This window comes from Phaenicophaeus curvirostris, chromosome 3 (assembly GCF_032191515.1).
Source record: "Phaenicophaeus curvirostris isolate KB17595 chromosome 3, BPBGC_Pcur_1.0, whole genome shotgun sequence".
Lineage (NCBI taxonomy): Eukaryota > Metazoa > Chordata > Aves > Cuculiformes > Cuculidae > Phaenicophaeus > Phaenicophaeus curvirostris.
Window position 1 is genome coordinate 11849106 of NC_091394.1, and position 17284 is coordinate 11866389.

Genomic DNA, 17284 nt, shown 5'->3' on the forward strand with positions numbered 1-17284 from the left:
ATTAGGAAGAAATTCACGATGAGAGTGGTGAGGCACTGGAACAGGTTGCCCAGGCAAGTTGTAGGTGCCCCATCCCTCAAAATGTTCAAGGTCAGGTTGGATGGGGCCTTGGAATAGCTTGGTCTGGTGGGAGGTGTTCCTGCCCATAGCAGGGGGCTGGAACTGGATGATCTTTAAGGTCTCTTCCAACCCAAACCATTCTATGATCTAATTTCCTTAATCTTAATATTTGATGTACAAAGTTAAATAGTTTGCAGAACTAGAGCATGAGCTTTCTTTTCAGCAACTTGCTAGACATGAAACTTCCATTAGTGTATTAATCTGAACTCAGTTTTCATCTGCAAACACTTCTGCTTTTCTCTGAGGATAAATCTGAACCGCTAAAATTGTAGTGTTAAAAAATGAATTAGTAAAAAGAAACTCAAGAGACTGAATTCAGTGCCTCTAAGCTGTATTGAAATTTCTTGAATTCGTAATCTCATTTTGGCTCCAAACCATCTCATCTGCTTGATAATTAGTCTGATGTTAACCTATCTTTTATTTTTAATCAGGCAGAAGATAGGAAGCTTGTACGTTCTGTGCTATTTCCATATTTACAAAATTTCAGGTAGTAATTGTAAATGAAATCAAATGTGAATCAGGATTGAAGTAGCTGCATTCCTGGCATGATCATTTTTATATTTTAATTATTTTTTATGATTATTTATAAAGAAACGGGTAAAAAGAAAAGTATATGCTTGTTATTTTAGATTTGCAGTTTCACAGCGTAGATGTTTGGAAAGGGAAGTCAACTGCACATCTACATCATCTTTCTTTTGGGAGACCTTCTTTCTTAATTCTAATCCCAGATTTTGTTTTCAGATTTCATTTAACACAAGAGAATTCATTGTAACCAAGAACATGGGAGATTAATGTTTTTGATTGGGGCAGAGAGGGGTGGGGAATGAGCTTTGTTCTGACACAGCTCCTAGACAAAACAGAGTAGCTTGGCATAATGAATCCCCATCAAATGTTTAGCTAATCCTTTATTTCTGCTAAATCATGTAGGTTTTCAGGTTTTTCTCCTACAGCTATTTTTTCTTCCCAATACCGATTTTTAAGTTGGAAACCTCAAGTAAGCTTCAAGTGCTAATAATGCCGGTTTATGCTCTGCCTTAGGCTGGCTGCATCATGGCAGGGGCAGCTAAATTACATGTGATTCATCTTCTGAAATACCCTGAGTTTGTCCTCAAGCTTTTAAATAAAGAGGTGACAATTCTGGATTACGGTAATATTGCGGCATAAACTGGCAGTTCAGGAGCTTCTTCCAATGGAACTTCAACTAACACCTCTGGCAGCGATTCTTGGGAAAAAGGGGCCAGCAGGTGTCTGGGGATTCTTAACCATTTCAGCTGATTCTGCTCTGCTTTGAGGTTAAGTGTATTTGGACTGCTACCTACTTAATGATTTTCCTTTCTTAAACTCTCAGAGATAGGAAAGATATTCCTCTAATCTTGTCGGCACTCAGTGTTTCATATACTATGTATTAAAAGGGTTATGCTCGTTCCCTGTGAACTGCTGTAATATTTCACTGGAAGGTTTTTACATCACATTGCAAATTAGGTTCAGTTTCATTCAGCATATGCTTGTATTACGCTTCTATTCAACTATTTTTAAAGATTTTGCTGTAGACTTTCTACAGTATTTTTAGAGCAGATGACCTGTTATAATCTTCTGTACCTTAATAATATGAAGAAACTGGGGTTGGATATAAGAGAAAACTGTATATTAACTGAGCACAGAGTACCATCTAGAGGAGTAGCTAAGCTACTGAAGGATTTAAAAGAATCTGTCATCTTTGGCCATCCTTTACAAATTAGTCTGAAACTACTTTTCAGTCACAGCTTATCTTTTAACCAGTGAGTTCTACGCTTGCATGTAGATTTCTACATGCGTTGAACTCTGATTTAGGTAGTGATGTATCAGTATGTATCAATTATAGAGAAATAGGAAACCAGGATTTGTAACTTTTGTAAGGTAAGTTTGCATTTAGCCCCAAATTGATCACTCAGCTCCCCCCTTGTTTTTATTTTTTTTTAACTCAAGTGTTTGCTTATATGTAAACATGTGTTTCCTCTGAAGTAACTCAATACATTTAAAGTATTGGGAATTTATGAATGCGTTTTCCGGTTGAGCATGTTAAGCTAATGCACATCTTTTTTTTTGTTTTAATTATCAATGGTTTCAGTTTAGTATATGAAATGCGAACACACGTGTATTTCTCTAGCATTTTCTCACACACAGAATTGTGATCACCTCCTGCCCAGTTTTTGTTTTAAGACCTTTTTGGAAAAAATGAGGAGTTATTTCCTTTTGTCTTTTTAAACAACTCAGACTCAGGAGATTTGTGTCCAGTTCCCAAAATTCTGTGACATTTATCTGACTGATCTTAGCAAGTACTTCAGCTTCTTTCCCATGGTTAAATTAATAAGGCTGGACACGGGACTTCAGTCTGATATTGACCTAAAGAGTATCTGGTATAATAAGATGAACACTACAACTTTTGTTAATGAGTGAAAAATTATAATACCTAGTAGAGAGGATCAAAGGGAAGAGATATGTGACAAAAATCCAAATAGGTGGATTTTTGCCTCAGGAATTATATCTTAAGTATAGAAAACTTGAGAATGAATTTATAAGTAGATGAACAGGGATGACCCAAACCACATCTGTGTTTTTACAGTATTTTTCTTTTGCAGGATCTCCATAATCTAGATCTCATGATTGGAATTGCATCCGGTGGAATTGCTGTATATAGAAAACTTATCTGCACAAGCTTCTATCCCTGGTAAATTCCTTTACTAGTAAAGAAATGTCTAATCTTTTCAATCCTATTTCCATTTGCTTTAACATGTATTCCAAAGGCAGCTACAGTATGTAAATTCGATCTTTGTGATGTGCCATGGTACTTCCTTGTGCTTAGATAAAAATGTAACCTGTTTTAATTCTCTAAAACTTAAACTTCTTGCACTGTGTGGAGCCTTGATCAAGTTAATTCATGTATAGGTGTGAGTACATGTTTAGGAGGACCCTGGGATCTTAGAGATTTGCTGCTGTTTTACCCTGTTATTCAGAAAGAAGATATTTGTTTTTTGGAAAAGAAATGTGAAAAGAGTTATTTTGGTGTTTCAGATTTATTGGAACTAGATAATATAATATACAGTGGGGTTTTTTTTAAAGTCATCAAACAAGACTTTATAGTGTCAACAAGTTAAATTTTGGAGTCTCCAGGGTCTGTACTTGCTTTTTGCTCCTTAATTATGTAAAAAGATGCTGCTTAGCAGTATTCCTTAGATACTCGAGTTGTTCCTATTTCTTAAGTGTTTGAGTCATTCCATCCTTTCATTATGAACTCAACCTAACAGGTATTTCCTACGGGAGAGCAATAAAATAGGTTTCAATTTAAAGTTTAGTTGGAACATGTACTGCATGGTTTCTGGTTTATTCTTTTTTTTTTTACTTTGCCATGAATTGTCTTTCAACTAACTTGACGTACTGTAACCATCCTAAATGTATGTCAATAATGCTGTCATACAGCACAGTGACATCTTGTATTTTCCCATTTCTAATGCACACTAAAGCATAAAAGACTTTTATCTTTCGTCTCTGTGCCTGGAGCTCTGCCTTTCCACATGTCAATCTCTCAGCTTCTTTAGAACAGCTGCAGGTTTTAAAAACTGCCAGCTGGAGGCACATTTTCTGTCTTCTGCGAGTCCTATTCTGCCAACTTAGTGACCTAAGATATGAATGTGTAATATTTATTGCTGAAAACCATAGGGGTAGCATTTTAAAATCCGGACTATATGATTATTTTTTTTTTAGGAGAGAGAAAGAGACCTTTAGAGCACAAAAGACAGGAGGAATCTACAACTTCCTGTGGTACTTTTGCTCCTGGAGAGCAGAGAGAAATAAAATACAGATGCTGAAACATCATTCACAAAAACCTATTCTCTTTTATAAAAATAAATGGAGGGGGGAAAACCCAGAGACTTTTCAGTTCAAAGAATTTCCACTCTAAAATATGAAGTTTAGGCAGCAATATTTTCAGCTGACAGCTAATACGATTGTTCCCAGCATTCCTACTCTCTCTCTCTGTCTCTAAAAATATCTTCTCAACTTGAAAGGAGAAAAACTCACTACTTAGGGGATAAATTTTAGGTATTTTATTTCTACCTTCTTGAATGAGTCATAATTCTTCATGGAGGAATGGTGTCCATTCCCTCCCCTCCAAAACAAGCAAGTAGGAAAGTCACCAGAGTAGATTAGCCTGTGCTGTATTTGTAGTATACACTTTGGAGTTCTTTTTAAACCTCAAAGTAGGATATATTTCTCTAATGCCTGGGGTTTTAACGTATCTTGATTAGACTGAATGTATGCAGGTAAAGAGATTCCTTACAGAATAGTGTATATCTGAAAATGCAAAAAACCTCCCATTCAGATAGTTAAAGTGGTATTTGGGCTTTTTATGTAACACCATTCGAAGTAAGTAGTTTTTCCTATGGGCTGAGCAAGCTTCACTGTAAATATGGTAGAACTCAAGGTGGCAGCAAACACCATCAAAGCCCTCTTTCTGAAACTTTTGAGTAAAATACTCTGCAGCATCAGTGGATGACAACAATACAACTGTGCCATATGGTAATAGTCAAAAGGGACCAAAAGTTTTCAGGAACAGAAGCAGTGAGAGAATATTGCCTTGGCAAAAGGAGGATTTTCAATTGAAACAACCTACGTAAGGAGCTGAGTGATCAGTCAGAGGCAATGCAAGTCAAGACAGGTTTAAAAAATAACTCTGGTTTTAACGCAGTATTTTATATGCTCTAGAGAGTTATTCTTGGGGGTGCTTAACTATTTTGTGATAATTTCCAAATTCATTTTGCAAGTAAAATATTATCTTAGTGGCAAAAACATAGAAGCACTCTATGTGAGCAGCAGTTAAGGATATATATGAAATGCTATTCAGGGTATGCAGTATCTTTGCTTTGAAAATTTGAGGGAAACTAGAGGAATGCATCCTACGTCGCTAGTTAAAATTTAAAAAGTGGTTCGATGGTTTTAGCAAATTCAGCAGAACCTCTTCTGCTGGATCTTCCAGTAGTAAAACATAAGACAGTTAAAGAAACATTTTTGTTTCAAGTTGAAAATAGTGTTAACAGCTGGTAAATGCTAGGACAGAGCTGCCAATTTGATCAGAAATAGCTAATTCTTTTGCCCACTAAGCAACAAATCTATTTTGACCATTGTGAATCACAGAAAGGTGGTACCCAAAAGGGGTGGCATTATTAACATGCTGCAGGTGTTGAATGTTTTACAAGTAAACCATGAAATTTAATGTTTTTTGAATGTTGCATAGTTGCTGGACAGATTATTGGTGAGTGATAATGGCAGCTGAGCTACCAGTTAGGATAGGAGTGACTGTATTCTATTCACATCATATTGTGGATGTGGCACCTTCAAGCACTTGTTAAATCTAAACCCTCTGATATCTTAATCTCTTGGATTTATTGTCAGTTCTGCTGTACGTGAACATTCACTCAACATGTAGGCGTAACATTGCAAATGATTTTTAGTTAATGTTAAATAAAACTGTCAGATTATCAAGTGTTCTTTGTCATTGAATTAAATAGGTTTAGTTGTACTTTAAGAAGAATGAATGGAACTGAGAGGGATGCTTTACTTAAAAGAGAGTCAAAATAAAGTGATTTAAAGCCCTGATTTGTCTTGAGTGATTATGTGGTCATGCAGTGAGTCATTTATTTATTTATTTATTTTTTAAAAAAAGGTAGATTAAGGAAAGAAATCAGAGAGGTTTGGTATTTTGTGTTGTTGGCTACCTTTTTATTGTTGCCTTTATGCTTAGTCTGCAAGGTCAAGAACAGACCATGACAGCAACTTGTGTTAGTTATGAATGACTCCAAAAACCTTTGCTGAAGTTTAATCTAAGTCAAGAAATGTGGTAAGAGGGAAGCAGAAGCACAAAACTTGAGTGGTACTATTTCAGGCAGAGTAGTGCAAGGATTGGGAAAGATTTATATATAAATGAGTTTTATATCTCAGTAAATACAAGTGAACGTTGATGTGACTTATTAGAAAGTCCAGAATCCAGAACATTTAGATTAGCCATACAGATCACTACTGTTTGAGGTAGCAGGTCAAATGGTGCAAGTATTTCAAAGTTATCCTAGCAGGAGAGGTGGATGTGATTTCAACTTTCTATTAACTTGTGCAAAAATTTGCCTGATCACAAAAGAATAGTGTTAATGAAATTCCTGTTTCTTTGTGGTTCTGTAATTGATGGAGAAAAGCATTTTCAGAAATGGGCACACGTTCAGATTTCAAAAAATGTGAGATAACATTCGATATAGTTCATACCTGATGAGATCTAAGATGCTGTGAAACAATTTTTCACAGAAAGGGTCATTGGGCACTGGAACAGGCTGCCCAGGGAGGTGGTTGAGTCACCTTCCCTGGAGGTGTTTAAGGGACGAGGTGTTAAGGGTGGACGAGGTGCTAAGGGGCATGGTTTAGTGTTTGATAGGAATGGTTGGACTCGATGATCCGGTGGGTCTCTTCCAACCTGGTTATTCTATGATTCTATTCTATGATTGTCAGGTGACAAGAATATTCTAAGACTTCTAACAACAACCTTCCAAAACCCTTTCATGGTGGTTTTTTTTTCAGGCAGATATGTCTTGATGAAACCTTAAATAGCTTTCCCAAGTCATCCTTGTGATTCCAGCTGAACACAGATTTCTTTTCCCAAAATGTGTAGGTTTTCAGTTATCGAAATACAAGTTTTACAGAGAAAATGTCGGTATTTTAGACAAGTCTTGTTTTGCTGCAGGAAGGTGTGTGGATACCTAGAAGTTTGTTTAACTTAGCAGAACTGATATGCATATAATTAAAATGAAAATTGCATAAGTACCTCTTCCAATTGTAATCCTTACCGTAGAAAAATCTTTATTCATACTGTGTATATATAGAAAAGAGATGTTCAGTTCTCTGTAAAATTACCACAAATTATGTAGCAATGTTAATAATTCAGGTGAAAAATGCATTAGCACTCATTCTTACAGTTTTCATCCTTTCACAGTTATGATTTTAACTACAGTGTTTGTTCAGTTATTAATACAAGTACCTGATGCTTTTCACATTATGAAGCCAGTTCTGTGAAGTCTGTGGGAAGTTTCAGATGCTATATGACCAACCTTGTCATGTCATTAAGGTCTTAAATTTTGTTTCTTTAGTCAAAGTTGTCGTATTCTTAAATTATACAAACTTGACACATTTATTATTTGTGCAACTAAGTAGAAGATGTCATCAGGTTTTTGCTGCAAGAATAGATTTGGTGGGAGAGAATTGCTGTGTGAACTATTTAAAGAGTAAATGAGGAAGAATCTCAATCTCAAAAATATCTTTCCTTCTTAGTGAAAATTTTTGCTTAAAGTTTATTGATATCTATTTGCCACACCACACAGGAGACAGCTGCATATCATTCATTGAATTTTGAACTGCTATATTCATTTAATCTTGCTGTATGTGGTATTACTTTTCATTGTTTTATCCCTCTAAATATTATTTAGTATTTCATGGCCTGTTTCTTTCATTTAGGGTGAACATATTAAAAATTTCCTTTAAAAGGAAGAAGTTTTTTATACAACAACGGCAAAAGCATGTAAGTAGTCATTTTGTTTTATTTTGCTCAAGTGATTGTATTCAATTTTTTTGCCTTCAATGTTAAGAAAGCCAAACAGTGATCAAAAGGCTATTTTGTAGTACCTTGCCTTTGAAATTATGCTTTGTTAACTTGACCTTGCTCTTCTGGTACTCTTATACTCGCTCTTTTCCCGGTTTTGTTTCCTTTTAACATTGAATCCTTCCACATTTGGTCTCTTGAACTGTATCTTTCCCATGCACGTTTCTTCTCCCTTGGAGACTGGGGGGAAATGCAGATCTTCATTGTTTCTCCAGTATTTTGTAACCCAGTGCTTTTCCCTTGCCAGCATCTGCTGCTCTTTTCTTTGATGCTCTCCCTGCCTTGTAGAGTTCCTCAATGCTTATCCCATCTAGGAGGACTTTGTGAGGTCCCTTTTGCTAATGGGGCTCAGACTTCTGGGAGAAAGGAAGGTTTCCGGAGAAAAGGAGAGCTTCAGAGTTGAAAAGCATGAGGTTAGAAAAGGGGATAGTGCATCTGCTGCTGGCCGTAACATGGAGGGATTTAGAAGCTGACAAAATAGGTGAAGACAGCTGATGAAATTCATGTAACTTTTTTATGCTGTTAAAGAGTAGCCTTCATGATGCTGTATGCTTTTTGCAGATCAGTTGTAATATTAGACTGTTTAATAGAGGGGAAGACAGTCTTGATTACAGTATTGTGCTGCCACAATATGACCAGATCAATTAAGATATCTTTTTACTAAGAGAAGAGAATATTTAATGTGGCAGAAGAAACATGGAAATTATTGACCAGCAGTATGTAAGTATTTTAATTCAATTGAGGACAGAACTCAAAGAGATAGTAAAAGGTAAATGTTAACTTATACCTAAGCTTTATGAAGGCTCTCAGCAGTACTAAGCGACCTGTTAATCTGATAGGAACTGTGTTACAAGAAGACCTCTGGACCCACAGAGATTGGAGGGCCTGCCAAACACAGACGTCTAGGGAGGCTTTTTTTAACCAAAACAAGGTTTTCAATTTTTTTCTGCCCCTCCACCCTTGATTTAATGGGTACCCTCCAAATTAGTATCTAGAGACAGTGTTAATGCACTATTGCTTATACTTGTAGCATGCACAAATGCTTCTCTTTTCATTTTGAGAGAGTGTCCTAACCCACCATAGAGGGGTCTTAAATTTTTGCAAGCTTTCTTTCTATATTGATTGTTTTTATGCCAGCTTGCTTCACTCTTTTCATATGTATTTCACTGTATGAAAAAATGACTGGTTGGCAAACCATTCTACTAGCTTATGAGTATAATTGTATTTGTATTGTACTCTGTGCAGTTGTAATACATTGCAAATATTATTAACTTATTCCAGATTTGAAGATTAAAAATTCACTGATGAATAGTTATTTTAAATTCCAAATATCTTGAATTATATAAATATGCCCAAGCATATGGCTAGCAGTTTCCAAATTTGTCTGTGACAATAGATGTAGGAACAGGACTCTGCGAGTGATTAGTGACAGTGGATAGTAAAATGAATGTACTTACATTTTTCTTGGAATATTTGAGGAACAAAGTGTTGACAGTCTCTGGACTTAGAGATCGCATAAAATATGTGTCCATTGCATAAAGACTTGATGGCTGTCAAAATTGGAATTTTTTTTTCTGGAGGTCCTTGTCAACTTTGAAGAGAGCAGCATACTTCAAGTTTGTTAAGCATTTGATGAACGATGACAGTTCAAGGCTCTTGATTCTTTTAACTAATCTCTTCTTAAGTGTTCATAGTTTTTTACAGTAATCTCAGTGGATTATGAAATAATGCACTGTATCGTGCCTAAAGAGATACAAAACTGTAGGAAAAAATAAGGCCAGCTGGTTGATGGTTTTACTTTTTCTCAGTAGATACGACAAAGCAGACCAGATGTGCTATTAAACTGCTAGGTATACCCACCTTTGTCAGTTAGCCCCCTTTACTTGAAATTTAGGAGAGCAATCCTGCAGTACTCAGTGGTGTTGCTTGGAAAAGCTTGCTGTTGGAGTGCAGTGGGAATGAGGGGGCAGCTGGGCTGCTGGGCGTTTTCTCCAGAACAGTGGGTCATTTGAGGAGTTTGTGAGGGGAGATGACTGAAGTGGTGTCAGTCTTTGGGTTGATCAGATTTTTGCTTGGAAGTGCAGGAGGAAATAGGTAAATGAGGCTGAAAGTAACAAAGGTGGAAGAACGTGGGGAAAGTAGAGTAGATACTATGCATTCATACGCAAAGTTTTATTAGAGATAGCAACAGTGACATAAAGTCTATTTCTTCACCAATCTAAAACAAGTTCTCAAAGGCTATGAATTTGTAGTCACCTGAGGTGTGCAGTGTTTCATTGATTTATTCTCTTTATTTCTCTTACTCCTTTTTCTTACCTTGCACCGCTGTTGTGAAGACTTAACTGACCATATCTCACGCTTTCCCTGATATTCACCTCCTCTTCTACCCTCCCATTGCTTAAGACTATTGATAAGCTTCTTGGTAGAAAGTATGCAATATTTCTTCTGCTGAAGAGCTACATAAGGACTGGGGAGCAAGACTGATGAATTGGTGAATATCTGATGCTATAAAAACTCATGATATGTAGACTTAATGAAGGGTGCAAGATTTAAAGTAGGAATAGGAACTATTCTGGTTTACAGGCAACATTTTAAGACTTCCAGAACTGAAACGTTATTTCCAATATGGTTATCAAATGCTTAAAACCAACTTCATTTTCTTCATATTAAAATAGATTTTTACTTGCTATACTGTAGATATTTTCAAATTCTATGTGAATATAATAGACATGCACTCAATGCAAAGTTCTTCCCTGATGCTGAAATAGTAGGACACTTACTATTGAGAACTGTCCTCTGTACCTTATTGGCCACAAATTTCTCTAATCCTCATTTCTTGATAACTATTAAAATCCTATGCTTTTGGAACTTGAGAAGTTTGATGGGTATTAGGTGCTTCAATCCTGCTAGAAGTCTTCACCCTTAAAGTGATTCATAGATGTAATAGCACAACTTGCAAGGTGTCCAGTTAGTGAGCCAGATCGTTAGGTTAACAATAGATTTTGATGAACTTCTGAAAGTATTTATCCTAGTTTAAGTCCATACTTAAACTTTTGCCTACTACGAAGGTTCTATGACAACAGTTAGGAACACTTGTGTTGTAGAGAGCAAGATTCATTAATATATTCAAATCTACATTTAAAACTAGAATATTAGGTATACTTAATTCCTTATTTTTACACAATGGCTTTCAGTACAATTGAGATTTTTGGATCCAGTAATTTTTTTGACAACTGAAAGGCTATTTCTCCAGGCAAACAAAAATATCTATATACTTTCTTTTGTCTTCTGGAGCAGTCAAACACTTGAAGTGATATTCAACCAATAGAGATTGTCAGAAATGCCATTTCTTGTTAAATCTTTAAGTGGTGTATGCATTTTATATCACAAGAAATTCTGAGTAAGAATTTCACTATGCTTTCACGCTTTATTTTATTTGCGCTAATTAGAAGCAACTGTGGCAAACTGAAAAAAGATGTTTTGGCTCCAGTATGCATGAGACTCAAATAACAAACCCTAATTCTTAAAAAACATATGTATTTTAAAATGTTTTAATAGAGATAGGGAAAACATGCCTTAAAGATTGCCGTCAGTTAAAAGTTTTGCAATGCCTGTGTAAAATCAAGAGACAACTGCTTTTTATCTTTATCTTGAAATTCTTGTTGATTTTCTGAAACAGTGACTTCAGTTATAGATTCTCTGAACTAGTCATAAAGTGATTTGTAGAATATGGCACTGATCTCTGATACATGACATTTGTAAAATCTTGTCTAGAAATAAAAAGAATAAAAGAAAAAAAAAGTTGATGAGGGGATAAATCTGGGTGGCATGGTTTTTGCACCTGTATTTCACTTTGACTGTGAAGTTATGAATAACAGCTTGCAGCAAGGCACACAAGCTTTGTATACTGCTTCCTTTTGTTCTTATTGTGGCCTCGTGTCATCATCCAGAAAATAGGGTTGGATTTAAACAGCAACAGCAGCTCCAGTCCCATTAAAGATACTTTCCTTCCCCCTGAGATGCATCACTGTTATCATCTTTAATATCTTCTGAAAGAATTGTCTAGATTTTTGCATACTGTGGTTCTTGAAACAACACCATTGAATTGAAGCCTTGTATGGAGAGTTTAAACTCAAAGACTGATGGTGTTTTTCCATTCTACATTGCAGCCTTAATGGAATGTTAAAGAGGTATTTTTTGTCTTAGAAATTCAAGATCTGACTGGAAACCTCAAACTGTATTATCTGTTTAATATTGCACTGGTATATACAAAAACTTTACCACTCTAGACTCAAAATTCTTTAACACTGTAAGGATTAGGAACTGAAATACTTAATAGTTTTTCAGTATTGCTTAAACATTTAAAGTGTCCATTTGGCAGTTTAGGATTTCATATAGTCGCAGAGCTGTTTTGGCTGTCTCCAGCTTAAAATCTACTATATGTTGATATTTTGTTTTCCTAAATGTGTTCTTCCTGTTTAAGCTGAATGTAATTTTATTGTTGTATTATTTTTGTATTATATTGTTATATTATATTATATTATATTATATTATATTATATTATATTATATTATATTATATTATATTATATTATATTATATTTACTGTATATAATGAAACATGGTATTTCCTACTGTTACAGAATGAATCCAGAGAGCATATTGTTGCCTTCAACATGTTAAATTACAGAGCATGCAAAAATCTATGGAAATCTTGTGTAGAGCATCACACGTTTTTTCAGGCAAAAAAGTCACTACCTCATGAAAGAAAGATCTTGTCACATTATTGGACCCTGGGTTCTAGAAATCCAGCAAAGTAAGTGTTGTGTGACAGCGTGCTTTGCTTTGTGATGGGAATGGGAGGATTTGTGATAGTTCAAGTTGAAGTGGCAGAATTCAGTTCTGCCCACAGCTGAGTCCCAGTGTGTATGTGAGCCATTTGACAAGCTGTGTAACTCTAGTTTCAGTTTCTGCAAAGCGGTATCATTACAATAGAACTTTTTATAATTTCCTAAAAGGAAATTTGAATGCAAGTATGTTTTACTGGTATTGTTTGCTTGTTTCACTTTCAGGTATAAAAACACTAGGTAGTAAAAATGTCATGTATCTAACAATCCAATACGAGAATCTGCAGAACAGATTTGTTTTAAACTGTTTACCCCTTAGAATCATATACGCACTCTGCTTAAAATGTTAAGGCAACTTCTGGAGTGCATCATACCAACTGCTTATTACTCACAGTAAGATGAAAAGCTTTGTCCCATCCAAGCATTTGAGATACGACTTTTGAGACACTTCTTAATCTTTTATTTGCCTCATTGGGTTCTGCTAGTCATTAGTTCCATAGTGGTATCTGAGGTCCCAAAGGTTATACTTGAGAGCCTCTCATTTTGCTATAAGAAGTTGGGATTGTTCCTTCCCATATGCACCAGTTGGACCCTAACTTCATTAAGCTTCAACTGCCAGTATATTCTCCAGTCCTTTGACATTATAATGTCCTTTTACACTTCTTTACAATTGACCTTTACTTCTGCCATCCTGTGTGATAAATATCTTTGGTACACTTTGTTCATCATTCCTCTAGATCACTGGTGAATATGTTGAACAGAAGAGCCCCCAGCAGATATCCCTGTAAGACTTCACTGCTGGTCTTTTTTTTTCACTATACATCTAGAACACTTTTTCCTGTTCTGTTTTTTATGTCATAAGTGAACAGGTAATTCCCCCAAGTGAGAACCCTATTCCCTAGCTCCTTAGTTTCTTTATAGATTTAAGGGACCTTGTCAAATGTCTTGTTGAAATCTTGAGTGGATTAAATCACTAGTTTAAAATGAGAGATTATATTCAAGTAGTTCTGCTTTATGTTAGAGGCTTTTAGATATTTTTACTAAATATCAGTCCCAATTATTTCTTTCATTATGTTGTTTTGATGTTTCATTTACCAGCAATTCAGCTACAAACTTGTCATGTCATATCATCATTGTCTTCTTCATCTCCCATCCTTACTTTCCCCCAGTGAAAAAATTTCTGTCATGGAATGTATGAAAACGTCTTTCATATTAATAGTGAGCAAAAAAAAGAAAGCCTTATGTCATTATTTTCTCTGAATGTGAGATTTTGGAGGATTCTTTGGTCCTTTGATCATCTGTAGTTTCTGTAGCCTTTCTAGAAACCTGCTTGTTCTGATGATTTTTGGAGAAGTATTTTCTTGTTTACTTTTTGTTCGTGGGTGGTGTTTGGTTTTGTTTTGGGTTTTTGTTTGTTTTTTTTTTTTGCAGTGTGTTCCCTTCACAGCTTAACTTCACATTTAATTTGTCAGTGTGATTCTCTTTCCTGTTGAATAAGTTTCAAATTTTGAATGATGTCATCATACTTTAAATATCTTCCCAGGCTTTGGTGGCTGGTTTTTGTACTGTCATATCATTTAGGTGGTGCAGAAATTCATACCAAGTAGACTAGTATTGCTTGTAAATAAAGCATTTAACCCATGAGGGCTGTCCAGCAGTAAGAAGGCTGATAAAATGTTATGTTTTCTGCTGGAGTGGAATTCCATATTTTCACTAATAACAGATCATAGATGGAACAAGTGAAATAAGTGCTTATATGAACAGTAATCTAATTTTCAAACATTTTAGAGGTATTAGCTCCTTTACGGAATGATATGAACTTGTTCTTCATACAGTGAAGGTTTTGAGGAGGTGACTTTCTCAAAGCTTGTAGGATTGTCACATCTTGGAGTCCTTTATTTCTCTCAAATTTGTAGACAGATTCAAAATCATGATGCTTGTAAATACACTTGCACACACAAGCATTGCACAGCCCCTGTAATCTTAAGAAGGAAAATGGTGTGAGTTCCAAAGGGTACTAGTTAAGTATCAGTGCAATTTTTACTTAACGTTGCTTTTTGACAAATTCGCTGTTACGATTTTTAATAGCCTGTAGCATGCAGGATAGTTCTCATTGTTGAACTGAGTTACTAAGGAAGACTTACTTTTCAAGCAATTTCATGTTTTGAGGCATTATCTCTGGTGAACTGCTTATTTAGATTCTTAAGGAATCTCTAGGGAGAACTATTCATCGTGATATCTTCGCTCAGCTTGATCATATCCTCTGCACTAATGCATTCTTTGACTTTATTTATGCCAGCAACAAGCATGAAATTTAGGATGTATACGAAGCAGAAATGACTCAGCAACCTTTACTATCAGAGGTTCCTGAAGTACGTAAGAAGCAATGTTAATTTTGGAAGACTTTTAGTGCTTTCTATCAGATTGGTCACTGTCACACAGCAAAGTAATAAGAAAATGTGTGAATATGTCACTTCGAAAGTCATCTGTGATATATTGAAAATATTTAATTTCCTACTTGTTTGTGATTTTGGAATGTTGTAGGAGACAACATGAGCTTCCATGTTACTTTTCAAGGATGACTCTGAGCTCACATGGAAGCTATGCAACCAAAAAAAGGAGGTCTGCCTTCTCACTCATGAAAAGGGGCAAAATTTTGCATTGAGTAAAACAGACAAACAAAACCAACTAACCTAACAGCACCCTCCCCGCAAAAGGGGATTATAAAAAAACCATAAAACCAAACCCCTACACAAAACACCCACCACCAGCACCATATGACCCTGGAGGTTTTAAGATTGATTTATCTTCAACTAATCTTTTCATCCAACTTCTGTCAGCTTTGAAGAGGATTACAGACACAAGTTTTCCTCTGGAGTGTGCAGCTTTCTTATACTATGCTCTTTTACACTCATGTGAGACAGATATCATCACATTTATTGCATAAGTTTGACTAGTTGAACTCTTGCAACCCTTTAGTACAATTTCTCATTTGCACATCTCTGTGCTCTTATAGATTCTCTCAGCTTAAGGTACTAGTGAAGTTCCATTTAAATTGGGCTACTGAGTTCTGTAAATTACATGATAGCCTTATTCAAAGGGCAAGCTGAATCACACCTCCCAGGTTCTGAAAGGAATTTCTGGACTGAATGCTGAATAGCCTCTGCTAAGCACATTCTCGTTTCTTGCTGAAGAGCAAAGATACCTGTTTTTTTCACAATAGTTAACTTCAGTACTAGACGGGAGCAAGGAACTGTTACTTCAGTATATATTTACAGCTCGTTCTAGAAAGGCACTGGCAGCCTTTCAGTATGTTTGCTGAGAAGTATCCATGTATTTGACATCTGAAGAGCAGCTACTTGGAGGTCAGGAGATTGATTGTTATGTACCTTAACTGAAATACCTAGAGAATATATTGTTAAAGTGATTCTGTGGTCAGAGTTAGGGTTAGGGCACTGGCTTCCATCACATGAGTTCCATTGCACCTCAAAAGTCACCTGCAGTGGAAAATACATGAGCAGGCACTTGTGAAAAAGGAAAGCTGATGAATGCAAGGTATGTGGAATTCCTCAAGATGTGTTTTTTTGTAATACAACCTCTTTTTCCACTCTCCCGCTCCATTACACCCATGTAAATCTTCTTTGAAAGAACTCTGCTTTTGTACAAAGCCAGAATACTTGGTGCCTTGTCATTGGTGTTCAGAAAGAAAACGGATAATGGAAAAAGCTTCTCTTGGGTTCATGGACTGTGTGTTTACCAAGCTTAAAAACCTTCCTGAGTAACTGATTTTGATATTTAGGCACTTCATATTGAGTTTTTTCTCTTTATTTTTTAAACTGGGAGAAGCTTTAAAAGTACACTTTTAGAAGATGAAGGAATTAATTTGCTTTTATCATGAACAAGTTGTATAAAACACTTCAGAATATTAAAAAGAAAAAAAAACAAAAAACCAAACTGAATTGTTTTTTTTCGCGTTTGTATAAACCCAAAGTAGTACAATCTAAAGTATATTTAAGGTTTCACATTAGCATGAGTAATATCCACAGCATAACCAACTTTTTAATGCTCTGTAAATTTAAAACATCTCAGCTCTAAAGTCAAGTCCTCACATACTCTGCTATCATAGCTTCCTGTGTTATATACGGCTCCAGATGTAGTGAGATAAAGATGGTTTCTCTGTAACTCATAAATTGCTTCTTTTCCATGAGAAATCCTAGGCCTGTAAACTTGAGGATGAGCAGCTTCTCTCTCTTAGCTTGTCTTGTGCAATGCTTTGTGGAAAGATGCATTGAAGTTAGTTTATCTTAATTTTGATCGATTTCAAAAATTTCTTTATGCTGTAGAATTCCACTAGTAAGATAGCTTTATTTCTTTTCTAGCTGAGGTTCTGGTTGTGGTGCAACCCATGTCTTGTCAGGTTCTTGTCACAAGAAGCAGCCCAGACTTGAGATTCCCCTTTCATGTCAGATCTTTTTCTTAACAGGTTATTCCTGTAAGGAACACATCATTCAAATGTGGCGTCATTCTGCAAACAGAGTGTGTAGCTCTTAGTTGCTGAGGCAGCAGGTGAATTGGTACCTCTTTATGAGTGAATTGATACCTCTTTACCTAGAATCTTTTGCTGATATTTGAACCATGTTTTGTCA

The 17284-nt window shown here is 35.7% G+C and overlaps 1 protein-coding gene across 1 annotated transcript in view; it reads left to right on the forward strand.

The window, feature by feature from the left end:
- PTPN3 (protein tyrosine phosphatase non-receptor type 3) overlaps window positions 1-17284 on the forward strand; it is a 173690-nt gene that overhangs the window by 101635 nt on the left and 54771 nt on the right. Inside the window, exons 10-12 of the mRNA XM_069853382.1 lie at window positions 2739-2827; window positions 7648-7711; window positions 12435-12607. Coding sequence (XP_069709483.1) covers window positions 2739-2827; window positions 7648-7711; window positions 12435-12607 — 326 coding nt within the window. The remainder of the gene's footprint in view (window positions 1-2738; window positions 2828-7647; window positions 7712-12434; window positions 12608-17284) is intronic.